Genomic DNA, 20,531 nt, shown 5'->3' on the forward strand with positions numbered 1-20,531 from the left:
GTTACTAGTAGTTGTCGGTAATTGCTAGTAGTTACTAGTATTTGCTGGTAGTTACTACAAGTTACTAGTGGTTAATGGTAGTTTTTGGTATTTACTAATAGTTACTGGTAGTCACTGGTAGTTATTAGTAGTTGTTGGTAGTTGCTTGTAGTTATCGGTAGTTACTAGTAGTTACTGGTAGTTATTAGTAGTTCCCGGTAGTTACTAGTAGTTATCGGTAATTACTAGTAGTTACTGGTAGTTAGTGGTAGTTATTAGTAGTTACTGGTAGTTACTAGTAGTTATCGGTAGTTACTAGTAGTTACTGGTAGTTACTAGTAGTTCCTAGTAGTTATCGGTAGTTACTAGTAGTTACTGGTAGTTGGTGGTATTTATTCGTTGTTACTAGTAGTTAGTGGTAGTTATTAGTAGTTACTGGTAGTTACTAGTAGTTGTCGGTAGTTACTAGTAGTTACTGGTAGTTACTAGTAGTTGTCGGTAGTTACTAGTAGTTAATAGTAGTTCTTGGTATTTACTAGCAGTTAGTAGTAGTTATTAGTAGTTACTGGTATTTACTAGTAGTTACTGGTATTTACTAGTAGTTACTGGTATTTACTAGTAGTTACTAGTAGTTGATGGTAGTTATTGGTATTTACGAGTAGTTATTGGTAGTTACTAGTATTTGCTGGTAGTTGCTAGTAGTTACTAGTAGTTGATGGTAGTTATTGGTATTTACTAGTAGTTACCAGTAGTTGCTGGTAGTTACTAGTAGTTACTGGTAGTTATTAGTAGTTCCTCTTAGTTACTAGTAGTTATCGGTGATTACCAGTAGTTACTGGTGGTTAGTCAAATTTATTGGTAGTTACTAGTAGTTAGTGGTAGTTGTTAGTCGTTACTGGTATTTACTAGTAGATGCCGGTTGTTGCTAGTAGTTGCTGGTAGTTACTAGTAGTTGTCAATAGTTCCTAGTAGTTACTAGTAGTTGATGGTAGTTATTGGTATTTACTCATAGTTCTCGGTAGTTTCTAGTAGTTACTAGTAGTTACTGGTAGTTACTAGTACTTGTCGGTAGTTACTAGTAGTTACTAGTAGTTGATGGTAGTTATTGGTATTTACTAGTAGTTACTGGTAGTTATTAGTAGTTACTGGTAGTTACTAGGAGTAGGTGGCAGTTACTAGTAGTTGGTGGTAGTTACTGGTAGTTGTCGGTAGTTGCTAGTAGTTACTGGTAGTTGCTAGTAGTTATCGGTGGTTACTAGTAGTTACTGGTAGTTGTCGGTAACTACTATTGGTTACTAGTAGTTGGTGGTAGTTGTTGGTAGTTACTAGTAGTTACTGGTAGTTACTAGTAGTTGCTAGTACGTAGTTACTGGTATTTGCTGGTAGTTGTCGATAATTACTAGTAGTTACTAGTATTTACCAGTAGTTACTAGTAGTTTTCGGTAGTTACTAGTAGTTACTGGTAGTTATCAATAGTTTCTGGTAGTTACTACTAGTGGGTAGTTATTAGTAGTTACTAGCAGTTAATGGTAGTTCTTGGTATTTACTAGTAGTAGGTGGTAGTTAGTAGTAGTTACTGGTAGTTACTAGTAGTTGTCGGTAGTTACAAGTGGTTACTAGTAGTTGGTGGTAGTTATTGGTAGTTACTAGTAGTTACTACTAGTTGCTGGTAGTTACTATTAGTTGCTGGTAGTTACTGGTAGTTGTCGGTAGTTATTAGTAGTTACTGGTAGTTAGTAGTAGTTGTCAGTAGTTACTAGTAGTTGCTGGTAGTTACTAGTAGTTGTCGGTAGTTACTATTAGTTAATAGTAGTTCTTAGTATTTAATAGCAGTTAGTAGTAGTTATTAGTAGTTACTGGTAGTTACTAGTAATTGCTGGTAGATGCTAGTAGTTACTAGTAGTTGATGGTAGTTATTGGTATTTACTAGTAGTTATTAGTAGTTCCTCTTAGTTACTAGTAGTTATCGGTGGTTACTAGTAGTTACTGGTGGTTGGTGGTATTTATTGGTAGTTACTAGTAGTTAGTGGTAATTATTGGTAGTTACTGGTAGGTAGTAGCATTTAGTGGTAGTTATTAGTGGTTACTGGTATTTACTAGTAGATGCTGGTTGTTGCTAGTAGTTGCTGGTAGTTACTAGTAGTTGTCGGTAGTTCCTAGTAGTTACTAGTAGTTGATAGTAGTTATTGGTATTTACTCATAGTTGTCGGTAGTTTCTAGTAGTTACTAGTAGTTGATGGTAGTTATTGGTATTTACTAGTAGTTATTGGTAGTTACTAGTAGTTGCTGGTAGTTACTGGTAGTTACTAGTAGTTGATGGTAGTTATTGGTATTTACTAGTAGTTACTGGTAGTTAGTTGGTGGTAGTTACTAGTAGTTGGTGGTAGTTACTGGTAGTTGTCGGTATAGTTGCTAGTAGTTATCGGTGGTTACTAGTAGTTACTGGTAGTTGTCGGTAACTACTAGTGGTTACTAGTAGTTGGTGGTAGTTGTTGGTAGTTACTAGTAGTTACTGGTAGTTACTAGTAGTTGCTAGTAGTTACTGGTATTTGCTAGTAGTTGTCGATAATTACTAGTAGTTACTAGTATTTACCGGTAGTTACTAGTATTTTTCGGTAGTTACTAGTAGTGACTGGTAGTTATCAGTAGTTACGGGTAGTTACTAGTTGTTGTCGGTAGTTATTAGTAGTTACTAGTAGTTAATGGTAGTTCTTGGTATTTACTAGTAGTTGGTGGTAGTTAGTAGTAGTCACTGGTAGTTACTAGTAGTTGTCGGTAGTTACAAGTGGTTACTAGTAGTTGGTGGTAGTTATTGGTAGTTACTAGTAGTTACTAGTAGTTGCTGGTAGTTACTATTAGTTGCTGGTAGTTACTGGTAGTTGTCGGTAGTTACTAGTAGTTACTGGTAGTTTTCGGTAGTTACTAGTAGTTACTGGTAGTTACTAGTAGTTGTCGGTAATTACTAGCAGTTACTAGTATTTACTGGTAGGTACCAGTAGTTTTCGATAGTCACTACGTAGTAGTTAATGGTAGTGCTTGGTATTTACCAGTAGTTACTGGTAGTTACTAGTAGTCAAACGCTTTGCTAGTAGTTACTGGTAGTTACTAGTACTTGTCGGTAGTTACTAGTAGTTACTAGTAGTTGATGGTAGTTATTGGTATTTACTAGTAGTTACTGGTAGTTATTAGTAGTTACTGGTAGTTACTAGGAGTTGGTGGCAGTTACTAGTAGTTGGTGGTAGTTACTGGTAGTTGTCGGTAGTTGCTAGTAGTTACTGGTAGTTGCTAGTAGTTATCGGTGGTTACTAGTAGTTACTGGTAGTTGTCGGTAACTACTATTGGTTACTAGTAGTTGGTGGTAGTTGTTGGTAGTTACTAGTAGTTACTGGTAGTTACTAGTAGTTGCTAGTACGTAGTTACTGGTATTTGCTGGTAGTTGTCGATAATTACTAGTAGTTACTAGTATTTACCAGTAGTTACTAGTAGTTTTCGGTAGTTACTAGTAGTTACTGGTAGTTATCAATAGTTTCTGGTAGTTACTACTAGTGGGTAGTTATTAGTAGTTACTAGCAGTTAATGGTAGTTCTTGGTATTTACTAGTAGTTGGTGGTAGTTAGTAGTAGTTACTGGTAGTTACTAGTAGTTGTCGGTAGTTACAAGTGGTTACTAGTAGTTGGTGGTAGTTATTGGTAGTTACTAGTAGTTACTAGTAGTTACTGGTAGTTACTAGTAGTTGTCGGTAGTTACAAGTGGTTACTAGTAGTTGGTGGTAGTTATTGGTAGTTACTAGTAGTTACTAGTAGTTGCTGGTAGTTACACTTAGTTGCTGGTAGTTACTGGTAGTTGTCGGTAGTTACTAGTAGTTACTGGTAGTTGTCGGTAGTGACTAGTAGTTACTAGTAGTTGCTGGATATTTCTAGACTTCCACTTCAACAGCGTCAATAGAAATAGTCTAAGCAAATGAAAACAGTCGACTCGAATCAGTAATTACCGGCAACTATTAGAAACTACCAGCAACTACTAGTAACTACCAGTAACTACTAGTAAATAGCAGTAACTACCACCAACTACTAGTAACTACCGACAACTACTATTAACTACCAGTAACTACTAGCAAAGCGTTTGACTCTGTTTGGCACGAAGGATTGTTTTATAAGTTGCTAAAAACGAATATAGGAGGAAACTTGTACAACCTCATAAAAAGCCTTTATTGCAACTCGACATATTCCATCAAAATCGGTGAAAAAAAAAAACACAGTCTTTTTCATATTCCAGAGGTGTACATCAAGGCTGTATTTTAAGCCCTCTTTTATTTAACCTCTATTTAAACAATCTACCACATTTATTCGAAAACACCTTATCTGACCCATTTGTTCTTCCAAATGGGAAAAAAATAAATTCACTTTTGTACGCAGATGATTTAGTTATTCTATCAAGATCGAAAACTGGATTACAGAACTGTTTAAATGCGCTTTCCTTGTATTGTGACAAATGAAAGCTAAACATTAATCCGAAGAAAACAAAAATTATGATATTCCAGGAAAGCCCAAAAAAATCTACTGACATCAAATTCAACATAGGCAGTGAGTCAATTGAAATTGTCCAAGAATACACTTATTTAGGTACACGTTTAACTCCAACGGGAAACTTTACACTTGCACTCGAACACTTAAAAGAAAAGGCCCTTCACACGTTCTCTATTATTCGGAAGCGGACAATTCTTAACAAACTTAATCCTAATATTGCATCCCAAATTTTTGACACCATGGTATTCCCAATCTCGAGTTACAACAGCGAGGTATGGGGAATGTACACCAAGCAAGATTTTAAAAAATGGGATATCTCCCCAACAGAAAAAATCCACCTAAAATTCTGTAAACGTTACTTAGAGGTTAACAATAAGGTCTCTAACATAGCTTGCAGAGCTGAACTTGATAAATTGCCGCTGCTTATCCCGATAAATCAGAAAATTATGAAATATTTTGTTTACCTCAACAACAAAGATAATGACTCTATAGTCAAACTTATGTCAAAGAATCTACATTCTATGAATAATTCAGGATATTTTTCCAATTTCATAAACATACATGTTTGAACAATACAATCTAGCCAGTTTAGATGCTGAATCTCTAGATAATGATAAAATTAGACGATATACCACAGAAATAAGAGAGAAATATCTATCTTTTTGGCGGCACAGCCTTGAAAATTCAAAAAAACTAGAATTTTTTAAAACTTTTAAAGATGAATATTCTACATCTGATTATCTCTAGCAGCTAAGACATTATGACGAACGTGAGAATTTTGTTAAATTTAAAATAAGTAATCACAAACTTATTATTGAACATGGTCGATACCAAATTAATCATTTGCCGAGAGAAAATAGATTATGTCCCTTATGTAACTCAAATCAGGTAGGAGATGAGATTCATTTCCTCTTTCAATGTAACAAATACTCAGTACAGAGACAGGCATTTATTAATCAAAGCAATCGAATAATACCTGACTTTGACAAGAAATCATCTCCAGAAAGCATAAAACTGATAATGAATTCGAAGGAACATCATGTAAATAAGTTAGTTATGAAGTTTGTTTCCTCCTGTATGAAAATACGTGATTCATAGTTATTTTTAGTAATGTAACTGAATTTTTCTAGATTATTATTAGTGCTGTTTGTTCTAAATTTTGATTGTCATATGCATGCTTTTGCAATACTGTAAAATTATGCGGCTATGAAAATAAAGCAATTTATTACTATTACTATTACTAGTAACTACCACCAACAACTAGTAACTACCGACAACTACAAGCAACCACCGACAACTACTAATAACTACCAGTAACTACAAGTAACTACTAGTAAATACCAAGAACTACCATTAACCACTAGTAACTACTAGTAACTACCGACAACTGCTGGTAACTACCAGTAAATACTAATATATAGATTTAGCCAGGGCTAAAAGCGAAGCTCCAATTAATAAATTTATAATTTAAATTAAAAAATAAACTTTTAATCCACAAATCATTTAACTTAAGGGCACATTCATGTGACTTTTGAGGGAAAGGCTAAGTTATTTTAGAGTGAAACATCTTACATCGAATTGATAACCTTATATGTACACCCAAAAAATAGCAAACATCTTCGATCACATTCAAGATCACAGTAGATTAGGCCTCGAAAACAAATTCTTGGAAAACAAATCACGCCGAATTTTTTTGCGTTCGAGAGGTTTACTTTACAAATTCTTGCCAACAAATCTGGGGGTGTTTAAACCAACCTTTTATAATTTTTATACGTCACATTTGAGGTGAAACAGTACTTTTTATCACACAGACCTCGGACAGAATGCAGTATTTCACAATTTTTCAAGACAAATTGCACTCAGTCAATATTCAGGACGATCAATCGTAAAGCGAAACCGTTCAAAAATTTCCGAAATCACCCATATGGCTAGCCGGTTCTCGTTTCTATAGCGCGAGCTGTCAGTGTGATCGAGTGTTTGAATGAACTTTAATAGCGTTACACTACAACATAATAGCGAAATTATTATTATTTTTTTGTTATTTAATGGTTTCAGTTATAACGATGTGTAATCTTATAAAGCGTTTGATACGCACGACATTTTTGAGTACTCCTGCAAGCGATGTCCATGAACGATGAAAACAAACGGCACAGACAAGCGATTAAAATTGCAAGAGAGACTACTAACAATCAAAAAAAGAAATATAATTCGGTGAAACATTTACAGAGATAACAATTTTCATTCATGAAGACAAGTATTAAAGTGTCTCTAAAAATCCTGAGTCTCGGCGTGAAGCTTTATAAGACAGGCTTCCCGGCGCGGGTGTTTACTGTTTTCCAAGGTGAACTCCTCGAAGCAAGAAAATCGCTCAAAGTTTTCTTTCTACAGCCAAATTTATAACTAAATATTCTTCGGAACGTTTTCTATCTGTGGTGAGCAAATATATCTGAAGGCTTTTTAAAGTTCTGTAAGCTTATATCAAACCGTTCAAACCTGATACTAGGTCAGATCATTGACTCAAACTACGGCTACAAACGTGCATAAACTTGCCGCATAAACTGTCAGCGTGAATGTGCAAGACTTCATGAAATTAGATATAACAAAAACAAACATCAAATACAATAGTTACTCAGGCTTACCATTCGAGATTCAGTTCCTGAAAGCTATTAAGGAAGGCCACAGTTGCTTGAGAGTTTTAAACCCTCTTAAGCATTAAGCAAGGTGAAAAACGGAAACGATGCCATCCGAAATCGAATTACCAAATTTTGACAAGCGACGCGTTCCTCAACCAAAAACCCAGTAAACAAACCTGCCATGAATAACAGAAGACTCTTGATAGCAGCTGTATTTCATTTTGTACATCCAGAAGAAAAAGACAGTTAAAAACATCACAAGTTGACACAAAACTCTTCAGCTTCAGCTGTCAAAAGTAAACAATTTTCAAGATGCTGCATAATTTATTCGCATGAACTCACCTGTCAAATTTTGATCAATCAGAGTATAAAAATTGGACGTAGAGCGTGACCAACGCGTGACCATGGTAAGATAAGGTCTTCCCCGCCTGTACTTTTAAAAAAACTGGCTGAATTTTCACTTCCGAAGTCAGTTTGAAATCAAAATTCTAATAGTGCGGGGCCATAGTGACATAAACACAACATTTTTGATATGAATCCTTGGAAAAAATAAACTTGAGCCTGCGATCATTTCAAACTGGTAATTTGTCAGCGGATAACTTCAAAAAATACTCGACCTCGATGGGTCGACACTTGAGCTCGCGCTACGGTCAGGTGATACTGGTCAGCGGATACCCTGTTTTGACAGCTGTCAATTGATCACAACATTGATGTGAAATTAGTTTTCTCTTGGGCTCCCAAACTAGCTAAAATGTGAGAGTAAACATTGGTTTTCCGGTGGTGCGGACGGACGGTCGGTCGCCGGTCGGTGTACGGTCACGTGATTACCAAATTTTCTGGGATGGGTAGATTTACTTAGCAATGGGGCTCCGCCCACGCGCGCGAACCGCGCGTGGAGCTCCGCTAGTAACTACCAGTAACTGCTAGTAACTACCGACAACTACTAGTAACTACCACCAACTACTAGTAACTACCAGCAACTACGAGTAAATACTGGTAACTACTAGTAACTACCGACAACTACTAGTGACTACCGAGAACTACTACCAACTACCAGTAACTACTAATAACTACCGATAACTTCTAGTAAATACCAAGAACTACCGTTAACTACTAATAACTACTAGTAACTACCGACAACTACTAGTAACTACCAGTAACTACTAGTAACAACCGATAGCTACAAGCAACTACTGACAACTACTAATAACTACCAGTAACTACCAGTTACTACCAGTAACTACCGAAAACTACAAGTAACTACCACCAACTATTAGTAACTACCAGCAACTACTAGTAACTACCGACAACTACTAGTAACTACCAGTAAATACTAGTAACTACTAGTAACTACCGACACCTACTAGTAACTACCAATAACTACCACTAACTACCAGTAACTACTACTAATTACCAATAAATACCACCAACTACCAGTAACTACTAGTAACTACCGATAACTACTAGGAACTGCTAGTAACTACCAGTAACTACTAATAACTACCACTAACTACTAGTAAATACCAAGAACCACTATTAATTGCTAGTAACTACTAGTAACTACCGACAAGTACTAATAACTACCACTAACTACTATTAACTACCAATAAATACCACCAACTACCAGTAACTACTAGTAACTACTGATAACTACTAGGAACTACTAGTAACTACCAGTAACTACTAATAACTACCACTAACTACTAGTAAATACCAAGAACTACTATTAACTGCTAGTAACTACCGACAACTACTAGTTACTACCAGTAACTACTAATAACTACCAGTAACTACTAGTAACTACTAGTAAATACGAGTAACTACTAGTAACTACCACTAGCTATTAGGGAGAAGACACAATACCGCATACTACACAGAGTGTATATTACCGGTGCACTTGTGGCTTTCCACCGTGAAGTATATACCAGAATTAGTGCTTTAAAACATAAAATTGAGAATTGGGTTACTTAAATTGTTAAGAATGGGTTGCACAAGTCTCGTTTTCATCCCACTTGTCTTTCGTAATTATTGTCACAAGGAAATGGGTGTGATAGTAAATGACTGCACGCTAATATGAAGGGGTATTTGCTTAACTTCCATTTGAAACTGTGAACGATGTCCATAGTAATATCTTCTATAGCGGCTTAGAGGATGATAGCCCCATCAATAATTCCTCCGGCATGTTTTTATTTTTATTTTTGCATATAAAAATTACGTCTAATCTTTTTGTGACAAAAAAAAAACAAAAAAAAAAACATGTACCCAGTAAGAGAAAGGCTGCATAGGAGACTACAGGTGCTACCTGCTGCTGTCTGTAGGTGTGTCTTGTTGATTGCTGGGCATGATTGCAATGGAACCTCTCCTGGGAAGCTTCTATTCATGGGACACCTCTATTCAGGGGACACAAAATTTGGTCCCGGAAAAAAAATTCCACATAATCTTTGAATGTGTTACCGCTATTGAAGGGACACCTCTTTTCAGGGGAAAGCAACACATTTTCTGGGTCCCAAAACCTGAGTTTGACCTTCATTCAGGGGACACTAAGCACTCAAAACATGACTTACCACAAACAGGGTTGATAACTTTAAGAGTACACTAATCACAATCATGGAAGCTTTCAAAAACTGAACTATCTCACTTAACTTGATGTAATCCACTCATGTGAATTCAACATATGAAGTCGCAGAGATAAGTTAATGCTTATTTTGTAGATTGCCTTTGTTGGTTTACCATTAACAAACCCCACACCACCTTCATTTGGGGGACACCTCTGTTCCCCTCTGGACATTTGCCTTGGTCCCGAGGGTGCCCCCTGAATTGAGGTCCCACTGTATGAAGGGCATGTTGCAGGGGTTTCTTGAAGGCATCAAGTCTGACAACAAGTAAAAATGTTGGTGTTGAAAGTGCCATTTATTATAACTTGTGTTTCTCAAAAAGTACATAGAACAAGAAAATTATGTATAGTACGAGACGTTTTTTAGGAGTGGTTACCTCTTATAAGCTTTCCTATCAGAAAGCTGCTATTCTAGGAGGGTGGAAGATCCTGGTACCGAGAAAGATACTAGAAGGCGGGACAACTTTTCGTTGGGTAACTTACATGAAGAAATTACGGTCCGTGTGGTGCCCAAGTAGAGAGGGAATTAAAAATTGAGAGCGACAAAAACAAAAGTGCAGTTTGGGCCCTTGTGCTCTTTTTACCGGCGTTCAAAACTACCGGCTTTAAGCAGAACTGTCATATTAATCAGCTCATGGTAACGACAGACGAAATGGTCGGCTTTGCATGTTTATTGCCGTGATTATCCAATGCCCGACCCGCGACCATATTTGCCTGGTTTGTTCCTAGTAGAAAGATCGTCCTGCCTCTAAGCCAAGAAGATTCTTGCATTAGGAAGATCAGGCTCGCGCTTATGACTAGTTCAACACTTAAATTATCCGCCTTTTAGGATCTTCCTGGCGCTTGGATCTTCCTTCCTCCTTGAAAACAGCTAGCCTTTTTGTAATGGCTTTCTTGAGTCCTTGCCCAACACAAAAACACATTTGGCAAAGGACCTTTGTGATAATTAAAAACATAATCGGCAACGGACCTTTTTGATAATTATAGAGAATATATGAGACTTCATTACCAGCAAGTAGTGAATTCTTACCAAAATGTTAGATGACAAACCGATATTGACCCCTTCTTGTCTTGCTCCTTTCCTTAACAGTACGACTATTCACTGGCCATTTTCAGGGTATATTGCAACTCGCTTCTTAATTCAGGTTTGAATGCTGAATACACTCTCTTGCTGTCTTATTTAGTTTTTCTTTCTCTTGTTTCTCTGGTTTTGTACTTAGCATTTACTGACAAGTTTACAGTACAATCACCTGCTCTTGGATCGATGATCCTGTTGACTCTATTTTTTCATTAGACTTGATCACTTTGTAAACATTTTTTGGACTAAATGTGAAAGTTATAAAGGCTCACGCTAATTAAAGCTCCTTGTACTTTTGTTCACAACAAACATGTTTAATAAATCCCAGCTAAAAACTGAACGAAGACTGATAATATAATAGGCAAAACGATCTTACAACTCATCTAAATTCGTTACAGAGTTGTTATAACTAAGGCTGCAGAACAGCCGTTATTTTTTCTCCGTTTTTGGGAGTAAGAAGCACACAGCGAAGTTGGAGCGTGAGACACACAAGCGAGTAGGGAAAGCGAGGAATTTTTTTTTTTTCTGTTAATTTCTACCTCGCGCGCGGTTGTCTGGCGCTCCTCGCTCGCTTCGCGCTATCCTTCGCTCGCCTGGAAAACGCGAAAGTTATGGAAGATGCTGAACAGGGAGTAGGCAAGCCAAATACCCTGATAGTTTAACTCATCTCAATCTTTGATTTTTGTTTGCTCTCGTTTTACAGTTCTAAAAGTTGAGGTGCATTAGAATGGCTTTCTCGATCATGCGCACGTGTTGAGTCCAAGAGCTTTTGATCACTTTATATGAATTATGTCATACAAGGAACATTCGTATCCTGACAGGTGAAAACTTCCACACAAAATAACCGATATCCATCTCTCCAAGTCAGGTAATAAAATGTACCTTGAAGAGTGTAATCGCCACACAAATCTCATGTATTGAAATTAAATCCGTTCCGTGTATATATTTGATAAAATAAAAAGTCTCACATGTAGAAATTCAAAGGGGATTAAGGTTATATATGGCGAATAAAGCGTCGAAATTATAAGCTGCGAAGAGTCGACGTGCAAAGCCATCCTTTGCTTTTGTGTTTTTCTGGTTGTTTGTCATTTTTTTCTCGAAAATTGGTGCTGGGATTCCTCTTTAGAAATTTTTCCGGATGATAATTTCATCTTTTGAAATAAGGTTGGTATGCCGAATACACTCTCTTACTATTTTAGTTTCTCAGTTACTGGTAGGTATACTGAATTTTACATTTAGCCACTTTCCATTTTATTGTTTACATACAATACTTAGCTTTTTCTTCGAGGATAGATGATCCTGCTTGACTTATTTCCTCATAAGACTTTACTCGATCTGTGATCCACATATATATTTTTTGGGACTAAGAAAAGTGGCTCTCTGCTCTAAAAAACAACTTCTTGTACTTGAGCTTACAACAAACCGAAATCAATGAATCTCAGTTAAATACAACGACGACTGATAAATTAGCAAAACGTTGTCGAACTTACTAAAATTTGTTAGAGGCATTTATTGATCATTACTGGCACTAGAACATTTCGCAAAGGCGTAAGTTCCTTTATTTTTTCCCGATGGGTAAAACTGAAGTTACTGCTGCGCGACTGAAGGTTTTACTGATTATTAGGGTTAGAGCCCGTGTCACAGGACTTTGGCAAAGGCTATGTTCACACTATACCGGATAGCGTTACTTTGTTGCCCATATGAAAAGCTGGGTATAGTGAACACAAATCCATTATGTGACTCTCCACTTTAGAGATCGGGAAAGCGCAGCTTCGCTCCGTTATAGAAATCGCCCTAAATCACCGTTTTTGTCGTGAACAGAGGCCCTATCCGGTATGGTTTTCTTGCCAGCGCAAAAGCTATACGGTATATAGTGAATATAGCCTTTAAGCCTTAAGGTGTTCCTGGCTCAATCAAACCTGGACTCTGCTGTGAGCTCTGACACAACCGAGAAGGCAGAGACGCGCTCACCCTTCTCAGACTTGATCTTGCGACGACTACAGGGCAAGAGAGAACGCTTAGGGACTAGCCTGACTAAACTTTAGGTCACACTTTCACACCTGCAAATATGACCGTCAGTTACATTACCTGACCGCATTTCGTAGCCAGACCTCCCACGGCCAAGACAGGTGTGAAATCTGGGTACGAGATTAGGCACAACAAGTCCTAGTATTTTTCATTCTTGTCCCCAGAGCCACTCGGCTTAATTTGTAACCGACACGTGAAATGTTCTCTATGCTTTAAAAGTCTGTTTGGTTAATTTGGAGCTGCCCTAAGAACTATTCATCTGTTCGGATGTCTTAGGGGAACTTTAGTGGTCTCGCAAGTTGTAGTTTTTTTTGTCTCATACGAAACTGTTCACGCTACCCTCTCAGATGGGTCCGAACGAAAGTTGGAGGAAATGGAGTAGCTGTACTTTCATAAGATATTTCTAGGAGACGGATTCTCTTTATACCGAAATTTTCAGGAGACCTTTCTCTTAGCAAGTTTTTTAGTGCAGAAATTTTTTCCCCCAGGTATTTCCTTGCAAAAATTATTTTCCTTCGAAATGAGTCTGGGATACTTTTTTTTCTGAAATCACCCATATCCTACCCTCCCCTCCCCTTCAAAAGTCAAATGGTCGGTCCCTGAGGCGGTTCTTCGTGCGTTGGGGGTCGGGGGGGGGGGGATTGCGTGACGAGCAGAAAGAACGTCTGCTTGGGTAGAAGGCTAGCTATAGCCACAATTATAGCCAATGCTATAGCCTACTTGGCAGGCGTTCGAAAGGGAAGGGAAGGAAATTTGGGCGCGACACCGCGCGCCCGGAATCTCCTTTCCGTTCCCTTTTAAACGCCTGCTACGCAGGCTACCGGCGGTCCCGAAAAGGTGCTTGGCGTAACGTGGTACAGAGTCAAAGTAGCCGCGAAATAAGAAACGCGTAGCCTGTAGCTGTCAAAAGCAGGAGCCGATCATAACTGAGTATAGCACCTTCCTTAACCCTATTCAGACTGGGCTTTTTTGGTCAATCTGTGACTGGGGGGGGCTCCTCGGACCCCCCCTCTGTATCTCTGGAACCAATAATGCTAGGGTCATGAACTTTACACACAATGATCATCTCCGTACAAAGGAGCCCCGCACCCAGTTTTGACTTGCCATGCCCAATGATGACGTCACAGTGACGTCATATTCCCATTTTTCAATGTTTCTTATTATTTTTCCACTTAGATACGTAAAATATCAATAATATTGGTAAAGTCATCTCTTTGTTATCCTTTCTTATGAACTAGTAACAAGGAAACACTTGAACAGCGAGAAAAAGCAATAGAAAGCAATAAAATTTAAAATTTGAAATGGTTGTCCGCCATCTTGGATCCGCCATCTTGGATCCGCCATCTTGGATTTCCGTTTTTTTGTTAAAATTATAATTTAAAGCAACTTTCAAAGGGGAAAAAGCTCAGAATGTATAAAAAAAGTATCAAACTAATGTTTATTACCCAAACAAATGACTTTGGAAGTGTTATTTGGAAAATAAAGCAGCATATTTGTCAAAGCAAAAAAGTGACAAATTTTACCCCACCCCTCCCCCCCAAATATTCGATGTTGAATCATTTTGATGTAATTCAAAAACTAGTCCCAAGCAAAGACCATTTTAACAACAAAAAGCACTATAAGTGTCAAAACGCGATCTTGAAACAAAAAAAATCACCATTTTTTAAATTTTCCAAAACCTATGTGTCGGAAACTGGTTGCCATGGCAACATGATTAATCACATGGACATGGTAATTATACCAAAATGTTCCTAGATAAACTTTAGGAAAAGTCAGAAAATTTGAACGTCATAGCTCTTTCGGTGTAGGAGTTATCACGATTTTGCCGGAGGGGGGGGGGGGGTTCGAGAAGCCCCCCCCCCAGTCTGAATAGGGTTAAAATTAACAAACCTAGGGAACACTTTTTTTATGGTTAACTCTTTTTACCCTACTTACTGCTAACGGATGGAATTTTTCAGTTTCTACGGCTATCTACTACATTTTAGGGCGTTTTACGCCTATCGGTTAACTCCATTGAGACTCTCTTTTAGTAATTTGTTTATGTTTTGTGTTTTCTATAGGTTTCAGGTCAATTTGGGTCCATTTCATAAGGCTTAATTTCCAGCAGCTGTTACATTCAGCTATACATTTTACTGCAGTTGGAACCGAAACCTCAGAGCAACGGCAGGACTAGTAGCTAAAACTCGCTAAAATCGCGCTGAAACCGCCAGAAATGCTAAGAACCATGAATAAAACAAGGAGATAACGGTAAGAAGTTTTAATGCTATTTTTGACCCCTAAATAACGATCGCTAATATCCCCATACAGACCCTTATTTATTTTTATAATATTTCCGTGAAGCAACAGCGATTCTTACTCGGGAGTTTGGGGTACCTGTGGCATGGCCTCATAATGTCAAATCATTAAAAACCTACTTAAATAACTGATGTTTCATTACAGCAAATACAAAAACCATGATTACAAGCCAAACACACTTATTATCTAATGATTAGGTACATAACAAAACTACAGTATTATTTCTAAAATTTTCATGAATACACTGATGCCGCGGTTTTACTTTTAAAAGACTATCATTGTAAAATTACACCCATTCATTGGTATGTGTTTCCGTAGTCATTCATGGAATGACGCGAATCTGGTTAAAATCCTGCATTCGCCGATCTCCATCATCAAAAACCACGTAGTATACAGCCTTCTGATAGCAAGCAGCACGGCCTGTTTGTCTTTTGTAGTTCACCTCTCCAGGGTAGTACCGTGTCCTTCCCGGCCAAAAACCAATGACGCGCTGCCCAGACTTGATGTTAGAGTAACATGGAAGTATATCAAGGATTACTGCCGTGCTGTCGTTCTTGAAAAGGGTGATGGTATCTCCATCATCGTATCTAATAAAGACACTTGAAGAGCTTACCCGTGCAACAAATCCACGATAGTAAAGACCATTTGTCCAGCGTGCAAACACTCTGGCGCCGACTGAAAGTATCAGCGCAATCGAATTAGAACCTTGATGAGAAGCGCAGCTTTTATTGAGCCGGCTGGCAACTTAAATAAACCAAAAGGCAAATATTCACCTCACTGTGCATGTAAAGTACCGTTTTTATCTTGTTCTTACGCAAAGAAATGTGGTAAAGGAGCCTCTGAAGAACAGTTTGAAAGTGGCGAAAAAAAAAAAAAAAAAGCAAGACTGGAACTTGACAAAAATTCATCATTCTTATTTGATGCTTTCATAGTATTTATTTATCTTTAGGGGGTCTCGAAACTGAAAATATTAAGTAATAAAATCATGAATATCGATTATTAATTCGAGTTTATCTCGGAGCACGGACAACCATTTGGTCACGGAATACGAACAATACTTTGTGGGATTCACGATTCACGAAAAATAAAAACAGGTAATCACACATCACGAAAATACCCTGGTACGACCTTCTTATTCATTACTCCAGTTGTGAAAGGAGCTATGACACGGCTGTTGTGTGTCTAGTTCATTTGTTTATAACAAGAGCAATTATGGCTCTTGTTTATAATAATGCTAACAACGCCTCTTTTTTTGTTATTGAACTTGAGACAATATGTTACAAACAACAAAAATAACTGTTATGCTTAACTAACAAGTTTAGTGAAAAACCAGAATTGAAGTCGGATTCAATCTTCTTCAAGTTTGTCCATCCGTTTTTTCTTTTTGTATTTGCTGTGTTATTTATACTTTTTTTCATGTTTTAAACAGTTTATTTAAATGTTTGACTCCATCTGGTGACGGTTTCCACTGTTTGAATAAATTTCGTGACACAGTTCCTTTAACCCTTTTCGGACGGCTAAGGTCGTATACGACCCATATGGAATGATGTTAATACATTCCTCCCTGCACCCATTTAGCTTTCAGTTTAAGTTAATAAATTGGTAAGCAACAACGTCAACAAAGATATATCTTTCCAGCAATACCTCGTTTTGGATATTCAGAGCAATCCTGACAGAGTTACACGCACAAAAAGGTAACATTTTGAGGAAAAATCCACTGCCGATTTCGCTGCTTATATACTACTCTTTGAAAATTAAATTTGTCCCTTTCCTAAAAAGTTAGCCAGCCACAATTCTATGCAAAGGAAAGACGATAAAGTGGGCAACAAAAGCACCAATAAAGAAGGAAAAGAAGGAAGAAAAGAGAGCGAGTGAGAAAGATCGAAATAGATCGCAGAAAAAGTCCAAATTTTCGCTTTTGCGCATGCGCTTAATTAAAGGTGTTTAATTAAAGCTGTTTTATTACGTCATGTTAGTCGGATAATATGCCTTTTTTCTTGCAAAACTCGTTTTAGCCATTCTTATGCTAATTAGCCGAAAACCAGTCCAAAGAAGAGGAATTGGTGTAAAATAAGGTTTTTTCGCTACTCGCCGGCCTTCCGAAAAGGGTCAATACCCAAGGCAAGATGGCCGTAAAATCAAACGGCTTTTCCTTCACCTTTGAGTCATTTTCTGTACTGCTCAGTTGAAGGGAAAACTGACAAAATTGAGCTCTTTTTTAACCCAACAATATTCTTAAACCTTGCCTCTCCCCTTACCCTCATGAGCTGTCTGATGATCCGGAAATTTCCTCAGCTGATGTGCTTGGTAGTAACCTTCATGGTTGTCATCAAAGGTAACCTTGAAGGGTCGGGAGCCAGAAACTATTTGAGACACATATCCTATGTAGTATTTATGACGCACTTTCCATCTGGCAACCACGTGTTGCCCTTCATTCACGTGACTGGGTTGTTGATCAGGAATTACTGCTGAAACATCCCGGACGGTGTGAGTGATCCTGTCTCCGTCATCGAACAAAACATGTATCAGTCCATCTCCGGTTGCAGAAATCTTGCCACGATAATAAAAGTTATTTGTCCAACGCGCAATGACTCGACCATTGACTGAAATGAACATGCAGGACAAATAAGATTTTGTCTTTAAAAATCACATGGTCCGTACTTAATTAAGGTGGCTCGATAGGGTTTTCAAGGTCAGTATCTCCTCAGTTTGGGCATGAACTAAATCGTCATTAAAGATTTGGAAAATACCCCCACAGCTGCATTACCGTAGAATTCCGAAAGTAACGGCCCCGTTTACTTTCGGAATACTTTCGTGAACAACTAGGGGGAGTGTCAAGAACAGTCACACTCTTTTCACAAGGCATTTTGTTATGTAATATTTAGTCACGTTTTTTAAGAGGTTTTGTTTGTACAGTTCGTCATTGATTTGAATTTGATTGACACTTTTTTACCTTTATCAAATTTCCTGTATATGTTTTGGATACAAGTGAATTTTTGAGCATTCTTTAGATTCGTCTCGATCAGTATCAAAGCGTTTACATCGACAATGCGAGTGGTTCTTTTTACGAGTTCTCAAAAAAAGCTTACAGGTTGAAACAAGTTACAAGTTAATCATCCAAAACGTTTTTAAAAAACCGACTTTTTAAAGTGCGTTGGTTGAAAACATTTCTCGCTAATTTCCTAATTAAAATTCACCCCACTCACTCAAAAAGGCTAGCGAGGAGGCCTCGCTAACATTGTTTTGACAAATTTCTTACCAATTCTAAGTTTAAACACAGCATGTTACTGATAGACTTTATCATGAAAACATGTCTTAAATTCTTTTTTCTTTGTCCACAAGGCTTCTTCCTTGGAGATCAAAACACTTTTTGTTTTCTTTACTCACTTCGCCACCTGTGTACGAAACAGCCTTTCAAAAGAGTTAAGCTAATGGTTGTTGTCCCTCTGCCGATCTGGGATTAACTACACAACGAGTAAAAATCGGGTATGGAGAAAATTTAATATGTTTTCATTGAATAAGTGTTTCATGAGATGCATATGTTAAGTAAAACGATGATAACCAAATCATTGTAACAAACAAAGGATGCTAGTCGCTCAAAAGTAACGTTATGTGCAACTTCTCAAATAGTTTAAGGCCTGGGACTAAAGGCGTTTGAATTATTGGCTATAACTTTGGCATATATGATGGCGTTGAATCAAAATTTGGCACACATAAAGAACTCATCGTCCTTAAAATTTTGAAGTATAAACATTGTGTTTAATAAGTCACGTGACATGTCACGTGACCATTTTGCTAAAAATCGTAAATTATTGACCAATTGGTAGCCGGTTTAAGAAAAGAAATCGGAAAAAAAACACTTTTCTAATTCATATTAAATATTTCTAACACTTCACGTTTGGAATGACCGTCCATTGCACTTCAATAAAAAATTAAGAGCCAAAGCATCATTTTAAATGCCCAAATTTAACCTTCAATTATTCAAAACTTTAATTCTAAACTTCGCGTACATTCATTCCAAACGTAGAAAGTTGGGTATGTTTATCCTCTTTCAGAAATATCAATTTGTTCATCGAAACAAAGTAAATTCGCCACCAATTCGCCAATTTCCTTCATTTTCAATTTTTGGTCACGTGACATGCCACGTGACCATAACGTAACGTTAAGGCACAAGAAAACCTCAAGATTTGCTTCTGGGGAAAAGTACATTTTATTCTAGGTCTCCTGGCGAGAGATATTGCCAATTATTCATACGCTCAGAACACATCTTTCACCCAGGCCTTAAACCCCTTGAGTATTATAAATATCCATCCAACACACTCTGAGTAAGCATAGTTTTGTTTCTCAAAACACTTAGTGTACAAAACTTTTCTTTGCAACCTCTTCAGTTCTTTGAACCTGTGTTGCGCAGACCAAACCGCTGGCTAAAAACTGACTCATTGATACGCTGGCATGCAAGATCCTTCCCTAAGCCTTTAAAAATGTTGCACGTTTTAGATGCAAATTTGGATACAGTGGGAAGTTTTGCTGCCGGTGAGCAGAAAACGCAACTCGATGATTCTTCAAACACTAAAAAATACGAAATAAATTACACAACCGAGTTTGGCATTCTGGCTGTGGTCTGCTAAATGGCAAACTTTTTTTCAAGACTTGTCGCTCAAATGACAGCATTCTAATTTTCTTTTAGAAATTACAAGAGTAGTGCTTCTGTGTTATACTCGAGGCGCGTTACTTTCGGTTAGCCGTTATTTTCGGAATTCTAAGGTATACAACAACTTAAGTATGTAACACTTACCACGAACAGAATATGATGGAGATGAAAGCAGCGGTAGAATAAACGTCAAGATGAGAAGCAGCAAAGTCATCTTGCAACGTTTGCGTGCGTGTGGTATTAACATCGAACATCCCAAACGTTGCTTAAATACCCTTTGTATTTTCTATGGCTATCTTTAAAACAAGGAACGGGGAATGGGAATGGGAGACGGGGAATATTTAAAAGCAGGAATCTTTAAAATGGGGAATCTTTAAACGCGGGAATCTTTAAAACGGGGAATCTTTAAAAGCGGGAATCTTTAAAATAGGGAATTTTTAAAAGCGGGAATCTTTAAAACGGGGAATCTTTAAAAGCGGGAATCTTTAAAATGGGGAATCTTTAAAAGCGGGAGTCTTTAAAACGGGAATCTTTAAAAGCGGGAATCTTCAAAACGGGGAATATTTAAAAGCGGGAATCGTTTGTAAACGCTTTCATAATCGAGGATGATTCTAAAAACTCTTACTTTAGCTGATTATATTATTGTAAACCGAGTTGTCTTTACCAGGCTGGTGTGAAATCAATCCTTGCACATTTCCAAGATCTTAGCTGAATGATTTTGAAAACG

At 37.5% G+C, this 20,531-nt stretch overlaps 1 protein-coding gene across 1 annotated transcript; it reads right to left on the reverse strand.

Annotated features, from left to right (window-relative positions):
• Positions 1 to 15,098: 15,098 nt before the first annotated feature.
• LOC140946865 (uncharacterized) lies at positions 15,099 to 20,054 on the reverse strand. Its single transcript, XM_073395968.1, has 3 exons — positions 19,949 to 20,054; positions 17,412 to 17,756; positions 15,099 to 15,828 (listed from the first exon to the last, which is right to left on the reverse strand). Exons 1-3 carry the CDS (start codon positions 20,049 to 20,051, stop codon positions 15,476 to 15,478), a joined length of 801 nt encoding a protein of 266 aa, XP_073252069.1. The 5' UTR covers positions 20,052 to 20,054; the 3' UTR covers positions 15,099 to 15,475.
• Between the last annotated feature and the right edge of the window lie 477 nt (positions 20,055 to 20,531).

This window comes from Porites lutea, chromosome 8, assembly GCF_958299795.1.
Source record: "Porites lutea chromosome 8, jaPorLute2.1, whole genome shotgun sequence".
In the NCBI taxonomy this organism is placed as follows: domain Eukaryota; kingdom Metazoa; phylum Cnidaria; class Anthozoa; order Scleractinia; family Poritidae; genus Porites; species Porites lutea.